Source organism: Ranitomeya imitator, chromosome 5 (genome assembly GCF_032444005.1).
Source record: "Ranitomeya imitator isolate aRanImi1 chromosome 5, aRanImi1.pri, whole genome shotgun sequence".
In the NCBI taxonomy this organism is placed as follows: Eukaryota; Metazoa; Chordata; class Amphibia; order Anura; family Dendrobatidae; genus Ranitomeya; species Ranitomeya imitator.
In genome coordinates, this window is record NC_091286.1 from 366,368,461 (window position 1) to 366,386,934 (window position 18,474).

The following is an 18,474-nucleotide window of genomic DNA, read 5'->3' on the forward strand; positions in this document are numbered from 1 at the left end:
GCCAGTATGCATTGGAGGTGCTGGCTTGCCCTGCTGCTAGTGTATTATCGGAACGTGTCTTTAGTGGCGCAGGTGGTGTACTAACAGACCGTCGCATGCGACTATCCTCCGATAACGTCGACTGGCTTACTTTTCTGAAAATGAACAAGGCCTGGATCTCGCAGGAATTTGCCACTCCTCCTCCAGATTAAATATTTGGTTGGCTACAGTATCCAGGTCTCCTGTTGTGTTCATGTTTCTACCACCTGAACTTTAATCCCTGGGCTGCAATACCGCCAGTTGGTGCCCAGAAGTGCTGGCTGCACAGAGACAAACACTCGCTCATGTGTCAGTGGGGTTCAGTAACGCCAGCTGTTTCCCTGCTGTGTAGCCAGCAACGTGTCCTGCGACCGCCACACAGACACAACAGACATTTAACTGAATCCAGTGCAGGCCTCGGCCTACACTTTGCTCCTCCTAGATTCCCTGGGCTCCAATACCGCCAGTTGGTACTCGGAAGTGCTGCCTGCATAGTTAACAGCTGCTCCTCTGTTATTGGGGTTCAGTAACATCAGCTGATCCCCAGCTGTGTGTGCGGCAATGTGTCATGCGACCGCCACGCTGGCATAACATCACATATTAAGCTGCCTCCAGTGCAGGCTTTGGCCTACACTCTGGTCCTCCTGCTGACCCTGGGCACTTACACCGCTAGTTCGTGCTCAGAAGTGCTGTCTGCACAGTCAACACTTGCTGCCGTGTTATTGGGGTTCAGTAACGCCAGCTGTTCTCCTGCTGTGTGTGCGGCAAGAACTAAAGTCTGCTCCTCCTGCTTTCCCTGGGTTTCAACACCGCCAGTTGTTGCTCAGAAGTGTCTTTGGCACGGGTACTCCATCCTGACCAGCCTGATTCCAGCACGCCTGTTGTTTCCGGGTAGTGTCAAGGTCAATACGTTGTCCTGTCGTGTTAGCCGACTCCATGGTGCCTCCAGTTTAGGTGCTTCCTATGTGGGCTGCGGGAAGTGGCAATCAAGGCTGGTTCTGTAGTGCCAATAGGACAAGCTCCCCCTGTAGAACTGTGTTTTCGGTAACTGCGGCCTGCTCGCGGCCTAGCTATTTTTTCTTTTACTGTGGACTTTCTGCTGCCTATCTGAGTTCCAGCACAGTTAGCTGTTTCTTGGGAAGACAATCTTGATTAGGTCCCCCTGGTTCCAGTACCGTCAGCGGGTTCCAGGCAGGGCCTTTGGCTTAGGTGCTTCCTTCTGGGTATCTGAGTTCCACCAACGTCAGGTGGTCATTGGTAGTGCTTTGTGGCACCTCCTGCTTAGTAACCGGGTTCCATTACCGTCAGCTGGTCCTCGGTAGTTCCATTGGCTCTTCTACCTTCGGGTAGCCATCCGGGTTCCAGTACCGTCAGCTGGTAATCGGCAGGGTCTTTTGCTCTTGTACCTTCTGCTACATTTCCAAGTTCAAGACCCTAAAGATGATGACCCTGAATACCGAGAAGCAGAAGAACAAGAAGCTGCAGAACTAAAAGCAGAAGAACATTAAGCATAAGACTAAAAATAAGAGCAAAAGATATTATCTATATTATAAGTAGAAGAAGACTAAACAGTGTATGGGGGCGAGTCCATTCCTCCCCGTGGTGCCCCTGGAAAATACCTGCGGCTGCAGGCAAAACTGAACGCGGACAAATACTGTTGTAAATCTTTTGTGACAGGCAGAACGGAAGGTGTAATCTTCAAACTTTTATAGATAACTTCAGGAATGCCTGTCACAAATAAGAATATTATGAAGAAGAAGAATATGAAGAAGAATAAGAGTTGAATAAGAAGAATATGGAGAATTTTTACAAAAAGAATAATAGGAAGAAGGTGAAGAAGAAGATGAATAAGGTGAAGAAGATCTTGATGAAAAAGATGCTGCTGCTGAGGATGATGAAGAGCAAAGTGTGGGAGAAGTAAAAAAAAAAAAGGTGCAGAGCATGGAAGTAGTGAAATAAATATGTGACAAAATATTAAAAATATAAACATAGTCAATATCTTTCTAACTCCGAACGTCTTAAAAAAAAAAATTAATTCCTGCTCTTCCAATTGATTTGGGCTAAACCTCTATGCCTTTAATGTCTCCTCCACCTCCCCCGATACATTCTACGTTATTCTTTGTTGTTCTCCTTCATGTGGAATTAACCACAAGGAAAGAAAGGGTTTATTTTAATTCCGATATTTTTGTCCCATTGACTTGCATTGGGATAGGGTATCGGCGAGATCCGATATTTTGACGATATCGACCGATCCAATCTGATACCGATACTTCCGAATATCGGAAGGTATCGCTCAACACTAATCGTAAGCATACATACCTCTGTTAGATGAGATAAAGGGGATGTGAAAGAGGGAAAAAAATATTCTCAGCTAGCTGAGCACAGAAAGACTGGAGGAAAAAAAATTAACTGTAGTCGGTAGATTTCTTGTGATCTCACAGCCCTTCACCAGCAGCTCACCAGTATGTGTGCTTACACTATTGCTTCTCTGTCAGTTGAGACATAGGCGGTTGTGTTTCTCAAACTGCATTATATTTATTTATTTTACTGACTTATATAGTGCCATTAATTCCACATCGCTTTACAGACATCATCATTGTCCCCATTGGAGCTCACAATCTAGATTCCCTATCAGTATGTCTATGGAGTGCGGGAGGAAACCCATGCAAACACGGGGAGAACATACAATCTCCTTACAGATGTTGTCCTGCAAGGCTGCAGTGCTAACCACTGAGCCACTGTGCTGCACATGCTGACAACATGTCAACAATACCGGAAGCAACCATCAGAGTATCTGTGATAGATTAGCGAGGGACTGAAGGTTTTTAGGAGTGATTTTACAATAGGTCAGGAAACCTAATTGAGGAAAAATATGCAAAAGATTTAGAATGATCTTCTAGTTCACTAAATGCAGCCAGTATTATAAATATTTGATGTTTTTACATGTTTCCAGGTTATGTATAGGTGTATATAGTCACTGCTTACAGGATTATATAAATATATACATATGGTAAGTTCTAAGTAAGGACCACAGCCCATCATCTTCACATATAGTCCAATATGAACAGTGCCCAAGAAATTAGTATATACCTGGTGCTTCGGTAAATGAGCTGCAGTATATTCATAATTACTTTTATGAAGAAAAAAAAATGCACTTAAATATTGCTTCTGTCATGTATACATGTTTATACATCCTCAGCTCACTGAGCTTCACAGAGGCGTTCTGAGTCCAGTACATGTAAGTTTATGTGCTGCATTTAGAAAATGTCGCCACTGATGGCACCTGGGTGGAGTGATCAAGGATATTTAGAAAAAAAAACAAAACATTATTTCTTTTCTTTTAAAATCATGACTCGGACCAACCCGAGGACTTGTGGTAACAGTTTTACACTGACGGAGGCAAGTTTTCGCTTTATCACCATATAAGACCACTACATTCAGTATACACAGTAGTTTAGCTACAAACATCATTGTAATAATCACGTAATTGCCTGCAGAAACCTGACCGTGATCCAGCATTTATCAGCCAGGAATGTTTAGCTTTGAAATGTTGAGGTGTTTGTGAAAATTTTTTTTAAAAAACTGCGGCGGACTGAGCCACACGGGAGACTAGTCGGGTAGACTGGTCCTCGCTGCTTCTCATCACTAGCCTGGAGTGACAGGGTCTTTCCTCTTATAAAGCTCACAGGGAGAGATCCATCAATCCAGGGCAGCGGGTGGGCTTAAACTACTGAGGACCCGCCTGTCCAACAAGCCTTCATGCAGTTTTGTTCCTCTGGAGATTTAAGAAGCCTATTTGCAATACTATATGTTCAGTTCAGTATTTATATGCTCATAAGCCAGTGGAGAGCTGCTCAGAAAAAGCAGAACGAGCTTACTGGCAGAATCTCAGGTAACTCATTCTGCAGCCCACAATGTACAGTGCAGCACACAGGCTGTAGAAGGAAAAATGCAAAAATGTAAATGCTGCCAAACTGCAAAAAATATATTTTACCCAAAAATAAATGTATAATAGGTAAAAAAAAAAAAATATACATATATATATATGTATGTATTACCCAAAAACATATATGTATATAGATAGATGAAGCTGCAACCCATAATGAGGTCCTGGTTATGGGGGACTTTAACTACCCGGATATTAACTGGGAAAGTGAAACCTGTGAAACCCATAAAGGCAACAGGTTTCTGCTAATAACCAAGAAAAATTATCTTTCACAATTGGTGCAGAATCCAACCAGAGGAGCAGCACTTTTAGACCTAATACTATCTAATAGACCTGACAGAATAACAAATCTGCAGGTGGTTGGGCATCTAGGAAATAGCGACCACAATATTGTACAGTTTCACCTGTCTTTCACTAGGGGGACTTGTCAGGGAGTCACAAAAACACTGAACTTTAGGAAGGCAAAGTTTGACCAGCTTAGAGATGCCCTTAATCTGGTAGACTGGGACAATATCCTCAGAAATAAGAATACAGATAATAAATGGGAAATGTTTAAGAACATCCTAAATAGGCAGTGTAAGCGGTTTATACCTTGTGGGAATAAAAGGACTAGAAATAGGAAAAACCCAATGTGGCTAAACAAAGAAGTAAGACAGGCAATTAACAGTAAAAAGAAAGCATTTGCACTACTAAAGCAGGATGGCACCATTGAAGCTCTAAAAAACTATAGGGAGAAAAATACTTTATCTAAAAAACTAATTAAAGCTGCCAAAAAGGAAACAGAGAAGCACATTGCTAAGGAGAGTAAAACTAATCCCAAACTGTTCTTCAACTATATCAATAGTAAAAGAATAAAAACTGAAAATGTAGGCCCCTTAAAAAATAGTGAGGAAAGAATGGTTGTAGATGACGAGGAAAAAGCTAACATATTAAACACCTTCTTCTCCACGGTATTCACGGTGGAAAATGAAATGCTAGGTGAAATCCCAAGAAACAATGAAAACCCTATATTAAGGGTCACCAATCTAACCCAAGAAGAGGTGCGAAATCGGCTAAATAAGATTAAAATAGATAAATCTCCGGGTCCGGATGGCATACACCCACGAGTACTAAGGGAACTAAGTAATGTAATAGATAAACCATTATTTCTTATTTTTAGGGACTCTATAGCGACAGGGTCTGTTCCGCAGGACTGGCGCATAGCAAATGTGGTGCCAATATTCAAAAAGGGCTCTAAAAGTGAACCTGGAAATTATAGGCCAGTAAGTCTAACCTCTATTGTTGGTAAAATATTTGAAGGGTTTCTGAGGGATGTTATTCTGGATTATCTCAATGAGAATAACTGTTTAACTCCATATCAGCATGGGTTTATGAGAAATCGCTCCTGTCAAACCAATCTAATCAGTTTTTATGAAGAGGTAAGCTATAGGCTGGACCACGGTGAGTCATTGGACGTGGTATATCTCGATTTTTCCAAAGCGTTTGATACTGTGCCGCACAAGAGGTTGGTACACAAAATGAGAATGCTTGGTCTGGGGGAAAATGTGTGTAAATGGGTTAGTAACTGGCTTAGTGATAGAAAGCAGAGGGTGGTTATAAATGGTATAGTCTCTAACTGGGTCGCTGTGAGCAGTGGGGTACCGCAGGGGTCAGTATTGGGACCTGTTCTCTTCAACATATTCATTAATGATCTGGTAGAAGGTTTACACAGTAAAATATCGATATTTGCAGATGATACAAAACTATGTAAAGCAGTTAATACAAGAGAAGATAGTATTCTGCTACAGATGGATCTGGATAAGTTGGAAACTTGGGCTGAAAGGTGGCAGATGAGGTTTAACAATGATAAATGTAAGGTTATACACATGGGAAGAAGGAATCAATATCACCATTACACACTGAATGGGAAACCACTGGGTAAATCTGACAGGGAGAAGGACTTGGGGATCCTAGTTAATGATAAACTTACCTGGAGCAGCCAGTGCCAGGCAGCAGCTGCCAAGGCAAACAGGATCATGGGGTGCATTAAAAGAGGTCTGGATACACATGATGAGAGCATTATACTGCCTCTGTACAAATCCCTAGTTAGACCGCACATGGAGTACTGTGTCCAGTTTTGGGCACCGGTGCTCATGAAGGATATAATGGAACTAGAGAGAGTACAAAGGAGGGCAACAAAATTAATAAAGGGGATGGGAGAACTACAATACCCAGATAGATTAGCGAAATTAGGATTATTTAGTCTAGAAAAAAGACGACTGAGGGGCGATCTAATAACCATGTATAAGTATATAAGGGGACAATACAAATATCTCGCTGAGGATCTGTTTATACCAAGGAAGGTGACGGGCACAAGGGGGCATTCTTTGCGTCTGGAGGAGAGAAGGTTTTTCCACCAACATAGAAGAGGATTCTTTACTGTTAGGGCAGTGAGAATCTGGAATTGCTTGCCTGAGGAGGTGGTGATGGCGAACTCAGTCGAGGGGTTCAAGAGAGGCCTGGATGTCTTCCTGGAGCAGAACAATATTGTATCATACAATTATTAGGTTCTGTAGAAGGACGTAGATCTGGGGATTTATTATGATGGAATATAGGCTGAACTGGATGGACAAATGTCTTTTTTCGGCCTTACTAACTATGTTACTATGTTATATACCGGTATTTCACACACAGTCAGTAATTTGTAATGGGTGCACTAACCCAAACATATTACAGAAATAGCTTAACACTTGCTGATCACGGCCACCAGGAAAACTCATTTCTACTGGTAGCATGTGAGATTTAGCAGCCCGTCCCCAATCCGCAGACAGCACTTATAAATATTCCAGATTAGGTATTTGATGCTGCAACACAGTACTTGTGTCACATACTGTCTCCCAACATGGATGACTAGTGACAGAAGCTGCCTTTCAGCACAAACCTACTGAGAATTCGCTCTTGCGGAGCTCAAGAGTAGTAGAGAATTCAGGCACTTCAAGGGAATCAAACAGAACAAGGACGAGAACATTGCAGATCCAGAGCGTCCTAGTGCCAGGACGGATAATAAACAGTCTGTTTATAAGCCGGCTTCATCTAGGGTTTAACCCTCCGAGAGACAATGTGCCGTGTCCTGTTGTGTTACACATTCATCAGAAGAACTGTTCATTTACTTGCCGTCACTATGATAACCAGAACTTTTTTTCATAGTAATATTAAAATAGCTATTTAAGAACTTTTTTTACATTTTCAAATCTCTTTAAAAAGCACGATTTATGGAAACTGATCAGTTTAGATTCATTTATATAGAAATGTTGCAAAACTAAATTCTAGCAGATTTATGGGTTTACATTTGTTTTTTCAATATTTTTTTATTATGGTTTAGAATTTAAATAAATATCTATTACTCTCTATTCTATCCATTTTCTCATTATACCGCATTTTTCGGACTATCAGACGCACCGGACCATAAGACGCACCCACAAATTTGGTGAAGAAAAAGAGAAAAAAATATTTTTTCATGTTAAATGGGGGTCTGTCTTATAATACCAGTGTCCGTCTTACAAATCATATGTCCCTCATCCTGGTATCTATATAACCCCCATCCTTGTGCTGGCACATGCCCCCCTGCGCTGCTGTCAGACACATGCATGGGGGGCCATATAAGAGTGACCGGGGGCCACATCCATGATGGGAGGGGGGGGGGGAGATGCAGGCACAGGTAATATTCGCTGCTCCTCTGTGAATTAACTCTGGCAGCTTCAGCACGAGGTGATGGACAGCAAGTGCAGTGAATATTACATGAGGCTAGTGAGCAGGAGCACAGGACCTCCTGCTGTCTCTGCAGCCAACCCACCCAGCCCCCTGACACCACTCCTGAGCTGCTCCCCCTCCTCTACAGCACAGCACACAGATTCGGATTATAAGACGCACCCCCCACTTTCCCCAAAAATTTGGGGGAACAAAAATGCTCTTATAGTCAGAAAAATACGGTACTTGGAAATGATTAATTCTTTCAGAAGAGTGTCAGAATAAAATGCCTGTTCAAACTAAGCATAGCACCCAGACGGGGGCATGGCCTTCAGAAATATTGCACCTTTAGTGTTTTAATCTGTTAGCAGAATTTTTTCATTATTCAAATATGCTATTGAGGTGATCGGAGAACCCTTGGCACGCCTGAGCAGATCGGAGCGTTCCACCTACTCACTTTTCATCCACGTTTGACCCCCAGTTTCTTGACTGACAGGTCTGACAATACAGGAGCCAGAGATGGGTGGATATTTTAGGTGGAAGGTGTACTGACCTGTTTAGCCCAAGATGCCGAACCCCTGATTGGAATATTTGGAAAAAAAATTTGAATTTGGACACCAAGGTAACATTTTTATTATTACGGCTATGTCCCCTACTTGGTGCTGTGCTTGGCTTTAACATTCATTTTGTACCATTGGCGTCTATTGAAAACCTACAGGTCCTTCTCAAAAAATTAGCATATAGTGTTAAATTTCATTATTTACCATAATGTAATGATTACAATTAAACTTTCATATATTATAGATTCATTATCCACCAACTGAAATTTGTCAGGTCTTTAATTGTTTTAATACTGATGATTTTGGCATACAACTCCTGATAACCCAAAAAACCTGTCTCAATAAATTAGCATATTTCACCCATCCAATCAAATAAAAGTGTTTTTTAATAACAAACAAAAAAACCATCAAATAATAATGTTCAGTTATGCACTCAATACTTGGTCGGGAATCCTTTGGCAGAAATGACTGCTTCAATGCGGCGTGGCATGGAGGCAATCAGCCTGTGACACTGCTGAGATGTTATGGAGGCCCAGGATGCTTCAATAGCGGCCTTAAGCTCATCCAGAGTGTTGGGTCTTGCGTCTCTCAACTTTCTCTTCACAATATCCCACAGATTCTCTATGGGGTTCAGGTCAGGAGAGTTGGCAGGCCAATTGAGCACAGTAATACCATGGTCAGTAAACCATTTACCAGTGGTTTTGGCACTGTGAGCAGGTGCCAGGTCGTGCTGAAAAATGAAATCTTCATCTCCATAAAGCATTTCAGCCGATGGAAGCATGAAGTGCTCCAAAATCTCCTGATAGCTAGCTGCATTGACCCGGCCCTTGATGAAACACAGTGGACCAACACCAGCAGCTGACATGGCACCCCACACCATCACTGACTGTGGGTACTTGACACTGGACTTCAGGCATTTTGGCATTTCCTTCTCCCCAGTCTTCCTCCAGACTCTGGCACCTTGATTTCCGAATGACATGCAAAATTTGCTTTCATCAGAAAAAAGTACTTGGGACCACTTAGCAACAGTCCAGTGCTGCTTCTCTGTAGCCCAGGTCAGGCGCCTCTGCCGCTGTTTATGGTTCAAAAGTGGCTTTACCTGGGGAATGCGGCACCTGTAGCCCATTTCCTGCACACGCCTGTGCACGGTGGCTCTGGATGTTTCCACACCAGACTCAGTCCACTGCTTCCTCAGGTTCCCCAAGGTCTGGAATCGGTCCTTCTCCACAATCTTCCTCAGGGTCCGGTCTCCTCTTCTCGTTGTACAGCGTTTTCTGCCACATTGTTTCCTTCCAACAGACTTACCATTGAGGTGCCTTGATACAGCACTCTGGGAACAGCCTATTTGTTGAGAAATTTCTTTCTGGGTCTTACCCTCTTGCTTGAGGGTGTCAATGATGGCCTTCTTGACATCTGTCAGGTCGCTAGTCTTACCCATGATGGGGGTTTTGAGTAATGAACCAGGCAGGGAGTTTATAAAAGCCTCAGGTATCTTTTGCATGTGTTTAGAGTTAATTAGTTGATTCAGAAGATTAGGGTAATAGGTCGTTTAGAGAACCTTTTCTTGATATGCTAATTTATTGAGACAGGTTTTTTGGGTTATCAGGAGTTGTATGCCAAAATCATCAGTATTAAAACAATAAAAGACCTGACAAATTTCAGTTGGTGGATAATGAATCTATAATATATGAAAGTTTAATTGTAATCATTACATTATGGTAAATAATGAAATTTAACACTATATGCTAATTTTTTGAGAAGGACCTGTATACAAGATGTACATTTAGATATTTACATAAGGACACATTATATAAGCAATAGAGATGTAACAACAACCAAATTGGCAGAGAACGCGGCTTCAGAAAATGATACCTCCAATTTGCTTTTGTCGGCAGCAGCTTGCAGAGAAGGAGAGGATGCCGAAGGCTGCAGAGCATCAGAGGAGGACGTCTGTACAGAGCAGATGAAAGGCAGAAGAAGAGAAGCAAGACAGATGATCAGAATTAGTAAACGGCAAGGCAAGCAAAGCAACATATGAGCTCATTTTCTCACTAGGTATGGAGCACCTGGAAGAGAGAGACAAGGAAGCGCCTACAGCTGTGTATATTATTACTCTCACCCATATACAATGACAGATTGCATTTCCTGGATTGTTCAATATACTATAATCGACAGGGACAAGAGTAATGGTAAAAATACGATAGAAAAATGGTGAGAAGCTCAGCACAAATGTACTGCTGGATGGTAATGGTGTCAAAATGCTCTGCATCCAATATGCGGGCATGTAAGGAGAGCGGTCCAGTTCACATATGGGTTTCAGTGGAGAATCTCCATCTTAGGCACTATATAGCCCACTGCATAGGCATAAAAGTAATGCGTAAAAACCCCTAGGAGACTGGCACATACTGTCCTACCCATTGTAGATCATGGCTTCTCAATCATCATGCTCGGCATCACAATCTCTCACAGTCCATTCCAACATCTTTCAAATTCATTTCATTTTCTTGCAATTTTTCTTCCAAATCCAGGAGAGTATTGGATTGGATATTAGGCACAAACAACCCACTATTACTAAAGTGCAAATGCCAACAATTAATGACACATAAGGCAGTAACGAGTAAATCACACATATTGTATTGCCTTACTGCAGTCTTGTCAATTTCCCCCTTACGCAAGGAACGTGTCTGCACAAAACATTAAGACTACTATACCAGTAAGCTTGGTTTGTGGTCATTGTAGGGGTGCCCATTCCTATTATGCCCTAGATGTCGCCCAGACTTTCATGTCAGAGTGATATGACTGGTAGGTCCATACTGAGGATCATCACCAAAATGAAGACCTCAACTACAAACCTCATATCCCTATACAGGTCCTTTTCAAAAAATTAGCATATAGTGTTAAATTTCATTATTTACCATAATGTAATGATTACAATTAAACTTTCATATATTATAGATTCATTATCCACCAACTGAAATTTGTCAGGTCTTTTATTGTTTTAATACTGATGATTTTGGCATACAACTCCTGATAACCCAAAAAACCTGTCTCAATAAATTAGCATATTTCACCCATCCAATCAAATAAAAGTGTTTTTTAATAACAAACAAAAAAACCATCAAATAATAATGTTCAGTTATGCACTCAATACTTGGTCGGGAATCCTTTGGCAGAAATGACTGCTTCAATGCGGCGTGGCATGGAGGCAATCAGCCTGTGACACTGCTGAGATGTTATGGAGGCCCAGGATGCTTCAATAGCGGCCTTAAGCTCATCCAGAGTGTTGGGTCTTGCGTCTCTCAACTTTCTCTTCACAATATCCCACAGATTCTCTATGGGGTTCAGGTCAGGAGAGTTGGCAGGCCAATTGAGCACAGTAATACCATAGTCAGTAAACCATTTACCAGTGGTTTTGGCACTGTGAGCAGGTGCCAGGTCGTGCTGAAAAATGAAATCTTCATCTCCATAAAGCATTTCAGCCGATGGAAGCATGAAGTGCTCCAAAATCTCCTGATAGCTAGCTGCATTGACCCTGCCCTTGATGAAACACAGTGGACCAACACCAGCAGCTGACATGGCACCCCACACCATCACTGACTGTGGGTACTTGACACTGGACTTCAGGCATTTTGGCATTTCCTTCTCCCCAGTCTTCCTCCAGACTCTGGCACCTTGATTTCCGAATGACATGCAAAATTTGCTTTCATCAGAAAAAAGTACTTGGGACCACTTAGCAACAGTCCAGTGCTGCTTCTCTGTAGCCCAGGTCAGGCGCCTCTGCCGCTGTTTATGGTTCAAAAGTGGCTTTACCTGGGGAATGCGGCACCTGTAGCCCATTTCCTGCACACGCCTGTGCACGGTGGCTCTGGATGTTTCCACACCAGACTCAGTCCACTGCTTCCTCAGGTTCCCCAAGGTCTGGAATCGGTCCTTCTCCACAATCTTCCTCAGGGTCCGGTCTCCTCTTCTCGTTGTACAGCGTTTTCTGCCACATTGTTTCCTTCCAACAGACTTACCATTGAGGTGCCTTGATACAGCACTCTGGGAACAGCCTATTTGTTGAGAAATTTCTTTCTGGATCTTACCCTCTTGCTTGAGGGTGTCAATGATGGCCTTCTTGACATCTGTCAGGTCGCTAGTCTTACCCATGATGGGGGTTTTGAGTAATGAACCAGGCAGGGAGTTTATAAAAGCCTCAGGTATCTTTCGCATGTGTTTAGAGTTAATTAGTTGATTCAGAAGATTAGGGTAATAGGTCGTTTAGAGAACCTTTTCTTGATATGCTAATTTATTGAGACAGGTTTTTTGGGTTATCAGGAGTTGTATGCCAAAATCATCAGTATTAAAACAATAAAAGACCTGACAAATTTCAGTTGGTGGATAATGAATCTATAATATATGAAAGTTTAATTGTAATCATTACATTATGGTAAATAATGAAATTTAACACTATATGCTAATTTTTTGAGAAGGACCTGTATAAGAGAGGGAAACTTTCACTACATTACCATGAATAAACTCCGAACTGTGAGCCGGGTGGCCACAAATGATGTATTTCTTACATTTCTCCGGCAGAGCAGAGACCTGATCACACACATGAGCCTAACATGAACACTGGCTGTAATGATAAATCAATGTAGAAGCCTATTCCCCTGCAGTAGCAGAGTGCATAACCTCATTGCGAACGTTGTTCTTCCAGAATTACCCAGAGGTAGAAGGTGGAATGGTTACGTGGGAAGCAGAACCCATTTACGCACAAAAATAGGTTTCATCTAAAAGCATTCATTCTTTGTGATTTCTGCATGTGCTGTTGATCACTTTAATGGAACCATTATCTCCCCCATGCTCCTTTTCCTGCTAAAAATGCAACCGAGAAATGTTCTCCCACTGAGCACTAAATCTCCTCGGTAGTAAACCTGACATCTCCGTGCTCCCTACAATGTCAATAAGCCAACTTTGAAAATGGAAAGCCTAAAGCGCACCACTGAGCTCAGGTTAAGACATATTCTGGGAGAAGGAAAAAAAGACTAGCACAGTATGTAACTGGGAATCAACCCTTTACTTAGGTCCTGGAAATTGTATTCTTCACAAGCTAAGAAATGTCACATGGGTCCTAAAATAGGAGAAACTGACCCAGATTTAACAAAAAGGAGCTGAAAAACATTTACCTACTAGACTTTGTCATGCTTGGAACATGGACAGGACTATTCTGGAATATCATTTATTTGGCTGCAGGATTTTCTGGCATTTATTATAGAACCAACATTAAATATTTAAAGGGCATCTGTCAGTAGGGTCATCCCTCCCAAGCAATCTACATGGGCATGTAGGTCATGGGAAGCTGAATAAACTGAATAAACTGATTCCTTGTGATCTGCGATCTGAGGTCTTATTTAAGGTACCGTCACATTAAGCGACGCTGCAGCGATATAGACAACGATCCAATCGCTGCAGTGTCGCTGTTTAGGTCGCTAGGAGATGTCAAACACCGGCAACAGCTGAGCGATGCAGGAGCGATCCAGTGACGTACTTATCGTTCTCACTGGTTGTTCGCTCCATGGAAAAACATTGCAGGCATCGTTGCTTTTGCTGTCAAACATCACGAATCACGCCGACCTGACGACCAAATAAAGTTCCGGACTTTCAGCTCTGACCAGCGATGTCACAGCAGGATCCTGATCGCTGCTGTGTGTCAAACACAACGAGATCGCTATCCAGGACAATGAAACGTCACGGATCGCTGTCGTTCTCGTTGGAAAGTTGTTCAGTGTGAAGGTACCTTAAGAAAAGCATGGAATATGTAAATGAGCTATTAAGATCTATGGGCCGGACATAGATCTTCCCGAGAGATTATTTTAAATAAAAGGGGACATTACCAGTGTGAGACATGTAATTACTGACATGTACTATTACTACTTACTTACTACTGGGTATCTGCTCCTTGTTGTTATTCTAGGTTTTGTCTGTCAGTGACCACGGTATGAATGCGCAGCTACACATTGGTATGGCTTTAGTTCCTTGTACTCTGTACACTATAGGTTGCATGGCCTCTCTATTTTTGAGCAGTGCATCTGGTCTATGTAGCTTTTGACAGGCAGGTCAGGTCCATAATAGTCAGGCCTGTGTGTCATGCTCAGCCCAGCCTATCGAGGCCTGCTGACACAGAGAGGCAAAATACTAGAGATCGGACAGTCTTGATTTGGGTACACCTCGTCTCGATGGGGTGGCCATTACACTTTTTTGATCAAAATAGCGTCAACCCAGCACCCCATATTATTTACATGTACTACAGCTATTTACTTAATTTATTTGTACTTATTTAGCAGCATTTAGCTCGAATTGGCGACTTGCTGTATTTACTTACTGCTGGGTATTTGCTCCATGTTTTTATCATAGGCTATGTAATGACTGACAGCCTGCTCTCCTGGTCTACATATCTCACATTGGTAACGTTCCTCTTCATGGTAAATAAGCTGTGGAGGCAGATTCTTACGGAGATCTATGCCCCACCCATAGATCTTAACAGCTTGTTTACATAATTAGAAAAATATGGATTTCTTTGGAATAAGACATCAGATCACGTACATCAAGGAGTCATTTTATTCAGCGTTCTATGACCTACTTGCCCATACAGTAAAAGTGACAGGAATCCCCCCTTCACCTTGTGTTTTAGTATGGAACTTGGTGTAGCCCAAATGTACAGTTTACATGATGCTGTCATTCTCCAGCGTAACAGACTACATTTATGCCCTTTAACTGGCATCTGACAAAGATTGCAGCCCCTACACATAGGTGCAGGCTTCTGTGCACATGGCAAATGTAGGTAGGGCCAGGGCTGCACTATAGTCGCAGTCAGATTTGATTGATATTGTCCCACTGTTAACTAAAGGCCATTGTGGTGTCAGCATTGGCCCAAGAATAGTGTAATGCCAATGTAAGATTATGTGATGTGAGCACCCTGAACCACACTGCTAATATGGGGATGGGGACTTGTTAAAAGGGAATGGTTTGGTGCTTTGGGCGTTATGGTTGGCGTACTTATGGAGATTAGAAGACCAGAAATTAACCTATATGGTCGTTAAACCTGGGCTAGTGTATGAGTAGCATTGGCAAGATGGGGAGGCTCTTTTATTGGCAGGTGTTGATGGACTCAAGGCAGGCTGAAAACCAGAAAGCCTGACCAAGGGACGGTATAAATGATGTGTAGTGGGTTACTAGAGCCCTCCTGGAATTCTTTATAGGAGTTACTATCAAGTCACTGCTGTACACTGCCAGCTGACACAGAATTGGCAACAAATGACAAATGAACAAAAATTGCCATGTCTAACCAAGGGACTTAAATGTGTTCTCCACAACCCAAGCCAAATCCGATCAGGACCCCAATTAAAGTGCCAACAGTTGATACTCCCCTCCTACAGCGGAGGCAGTGCCGCTGTGCCCGGAAAGGGACATGAGATGTGTCAGGTTTCAGATGCTGCCAATGAGAGTCTGCTCCTTAGCACTATGATTCACATTTGGTGGGAGTGCTGCAAGATCAAGCCATTCTGGGAGAAGGTTTTTGACAGTTATCAACAAATCACGGGAAACAGTGTAGCAAGGTCCCCTCAAATAGCTCTTAGGGCAATTTTACCTTCTTCAATAGGGACTCAGAAAAGAGATATTCTTTGGTTTTGTCTAACAGCAGCACGAATGGAAATCCCGCAGTTTTTGGAAACTTACAAACCCCCCTGACATATTAGACTGCTATAAGGAAATGGTCAATATGTTTAGAATGGACGAGCAGTCTGCAGACTGTAATGGAACAAACAATACATTTAGAAGGATTTGGAGTGGATAGATTTTATTTCAGTACTCACCTGATTTCCATAATTTGTTCTGCTGACTTTTACAGTTACATAGGAATTTGCACATTAATGATTTTAAGGACCCCTTTATCCATAACCCCTTTTTTTCTCTTTCTTTCCCTCTTTATCTTATCCCATGTCTTTCTTCTACATAATATAGAGGATACTTTCTTTCTTGAATACCTTGCTATATATGATTACTGTTATTGTCTACCATGGTATGTTTGACTTACTGTTAAAAGTGGTATTCTCATTTTGAATACTAAATATTTTCTATGATTCTGCATACACTGCTCAAAAAAATAAAGGGAACACTTAAACAACAGAATATAACTCCAAGTAACATAGTAACATAGTTAGTAAGGCCGAAAAAAGACATTTGTCCATCCAGTTCAGCCTATATTCCATCATAATAAATACCCAGATCTACGTCCTTCTACAGAACCTAATAATTGTATGATACAATATTGTTCTGCTCCAGGAAGACATCCAGGCCTCTCTTGAACCCCTCGACTGAGTTCGCCATCACCACCTCCTCAGGCAAGCAATTCCAGATTCTCACTGCCCTAACAGTAAAGAATCCTCTTCTATGTTGGTGGAAAAACCTTCTCTCCTCCAGACGCAAAGAATGCCCCCTTGTGCCCGTCACCTTCCTTGGTATAAACAGATCCTCAGCGAGATATTTGTATTGTCCCCTTATATACTTATACATGGTTATTAGATCGCCCCTCAGTCGTCTTTTTTCTAGACTAAATAATCCTAATTTCGCTAATCTATCTGGGTATTGTAGTTCTCCCATCCCCTTTATTAATTTTGTTGCCCTCCTTTGTACTCTCTCTAGTTCCATTATATCCTTCCTGAGCACCGGTGCCCAAAACTGGACACAGTACTCCATGTGCGGTCTAACTAGGGATTTGTACAGAGGCAGTATAATGCTCTCATCATGTGTATCCAGACCTCTTTTAATGCACCCCATGATCCTGTTTGCCTTGGCAGCTGCTGCCTGGCACTGGCTGCTCCAGGTAAGTTTATCATTAACTAGGATCCCCAAGTCCTTCTCCCTGTCAGATTTACCCAGTGGTTTCCCATTCAGTGTGTAATGGTGACATTGATTCCTTCTTCCCATGTGTATAACCTTACATTTATCATTGTTAAACCTCATCTGCCACCTTTCAGCCCAAGTTTCCAACTTATCCAGATCCATCTGTAGCAGAATACTATCTTCTCTTGTATTAACTGCTTTACATAGTTTTGTATCATCTGCAAATATCGATATTTTACTGTGTAAACCTTCTACCAGATCATTAATGAATATGTTGAAGAGAACAGGTCCCAATACTGACCCCTGCGGTACCCCACTGCTCACAGCGACCCAGTTAGAGACTATACCATTTATAACCGCCCTCTGCTTTCTATCACTAAGCCAGTTACTAACCCATTTACACACATTTTCCCCCAGACCAAGCATTCTCATTTTGTGTACCAACCTCTTGTGCGGCACGGTATCAAACGCTTTGGAAAAATCGAGATATACCACGTCCAATGACTCACCGTGGTCCAGTCTATAGCTTACCTCTTCATAAAAACTGATTAGATTGGTTTGACAGGAGCGATTTCTCATAAACCCATGCTGATATGGAGTTAAACAGTTATTCTCATTGAGATAATCCAGAATAACATCCCTCAGAAACCCTTCAAATATTTTACCAACAATAGAGGTTAGACTTACTGGCCTATAATTTCCAGGTTCACTTTTAGAGCCCTTTTTGAATATTGGCACCACATTTGCTATGCGCCAGTCCTGCGGAACAGACCCTGTCGCTATAGAGTCACTAAAAATAAGAAATAATGGTTTATCTATTACATTACTTAGTTCTCTTAGTACTCGTGGGTGTATGCCATCCGGACCCGGAGATTTATCTATTTTAATCTTATTTAGCCGGTTTCGCACCTCTTCTTGGGTTAGATTGGTGACCCTTAATATAGGGTTTTCATTGTTTCTTGGGATTTCACCTAGCATTTCATTTTCCACCGTGAATACCGTGGAGAAGAAGGTGTTTAATATGTTAGCTTTTTCCTCGTCATCTACAACCATTCTTTCCTCACTATTTTTTAAGGGGCCTACATTTTCAGTTTTTATTCTTTTACTATTGATATAGTTGAAGAACAGTTTGGGATTAGTTTTACTCTCCTTAGCAATGTGCTTCTCTGTTTCCTTTTTGGCAGCTTTAATTAGTTTTTTAGATAAAGTATTTTTCTCCCTATAGTTTTTTAGAGCTTCAATGGTGCCATCCTGCTTTAGTAGTGCAAATGCTTTCTTTTTACTGTTAATTGCCTGTCTTACTTCTTTGTTTAGCCACATTGGGTTTTTCCTATTTCT

At 41.9% G+C, this 18,474-nt stretch overlaps 1 protein-coding gene across 2 annotated transcripts in view; it reads right to left on the reverse strand.

Moving 5' to 3' along the window:
• The window catches only part of SMAP1 (small ArfGAP 1), a 381,004-nt gene that overhangs the window by 185,733 nt on the left and 176,797 nt on the right, over window positions 1-18,474 (reverse strand). Inside the window, exon 5 of one of the 2 annotated variants that reach the window (XM_069726626.1) lies at window positions 10,123-10,200. The exons of the other annotated variant lie outside the window; for it this stretch is intronic. Within the exon in view, the coding sequence (XP_069582727.1) occupies window positions 10,123-10,200 (78 nt within the window). The remainder of the gene's footprint in view (window positions 1-10,122; window positions 10,201-18,474) is intronic. 2 annotated transcript variants of the gene reach the window in all.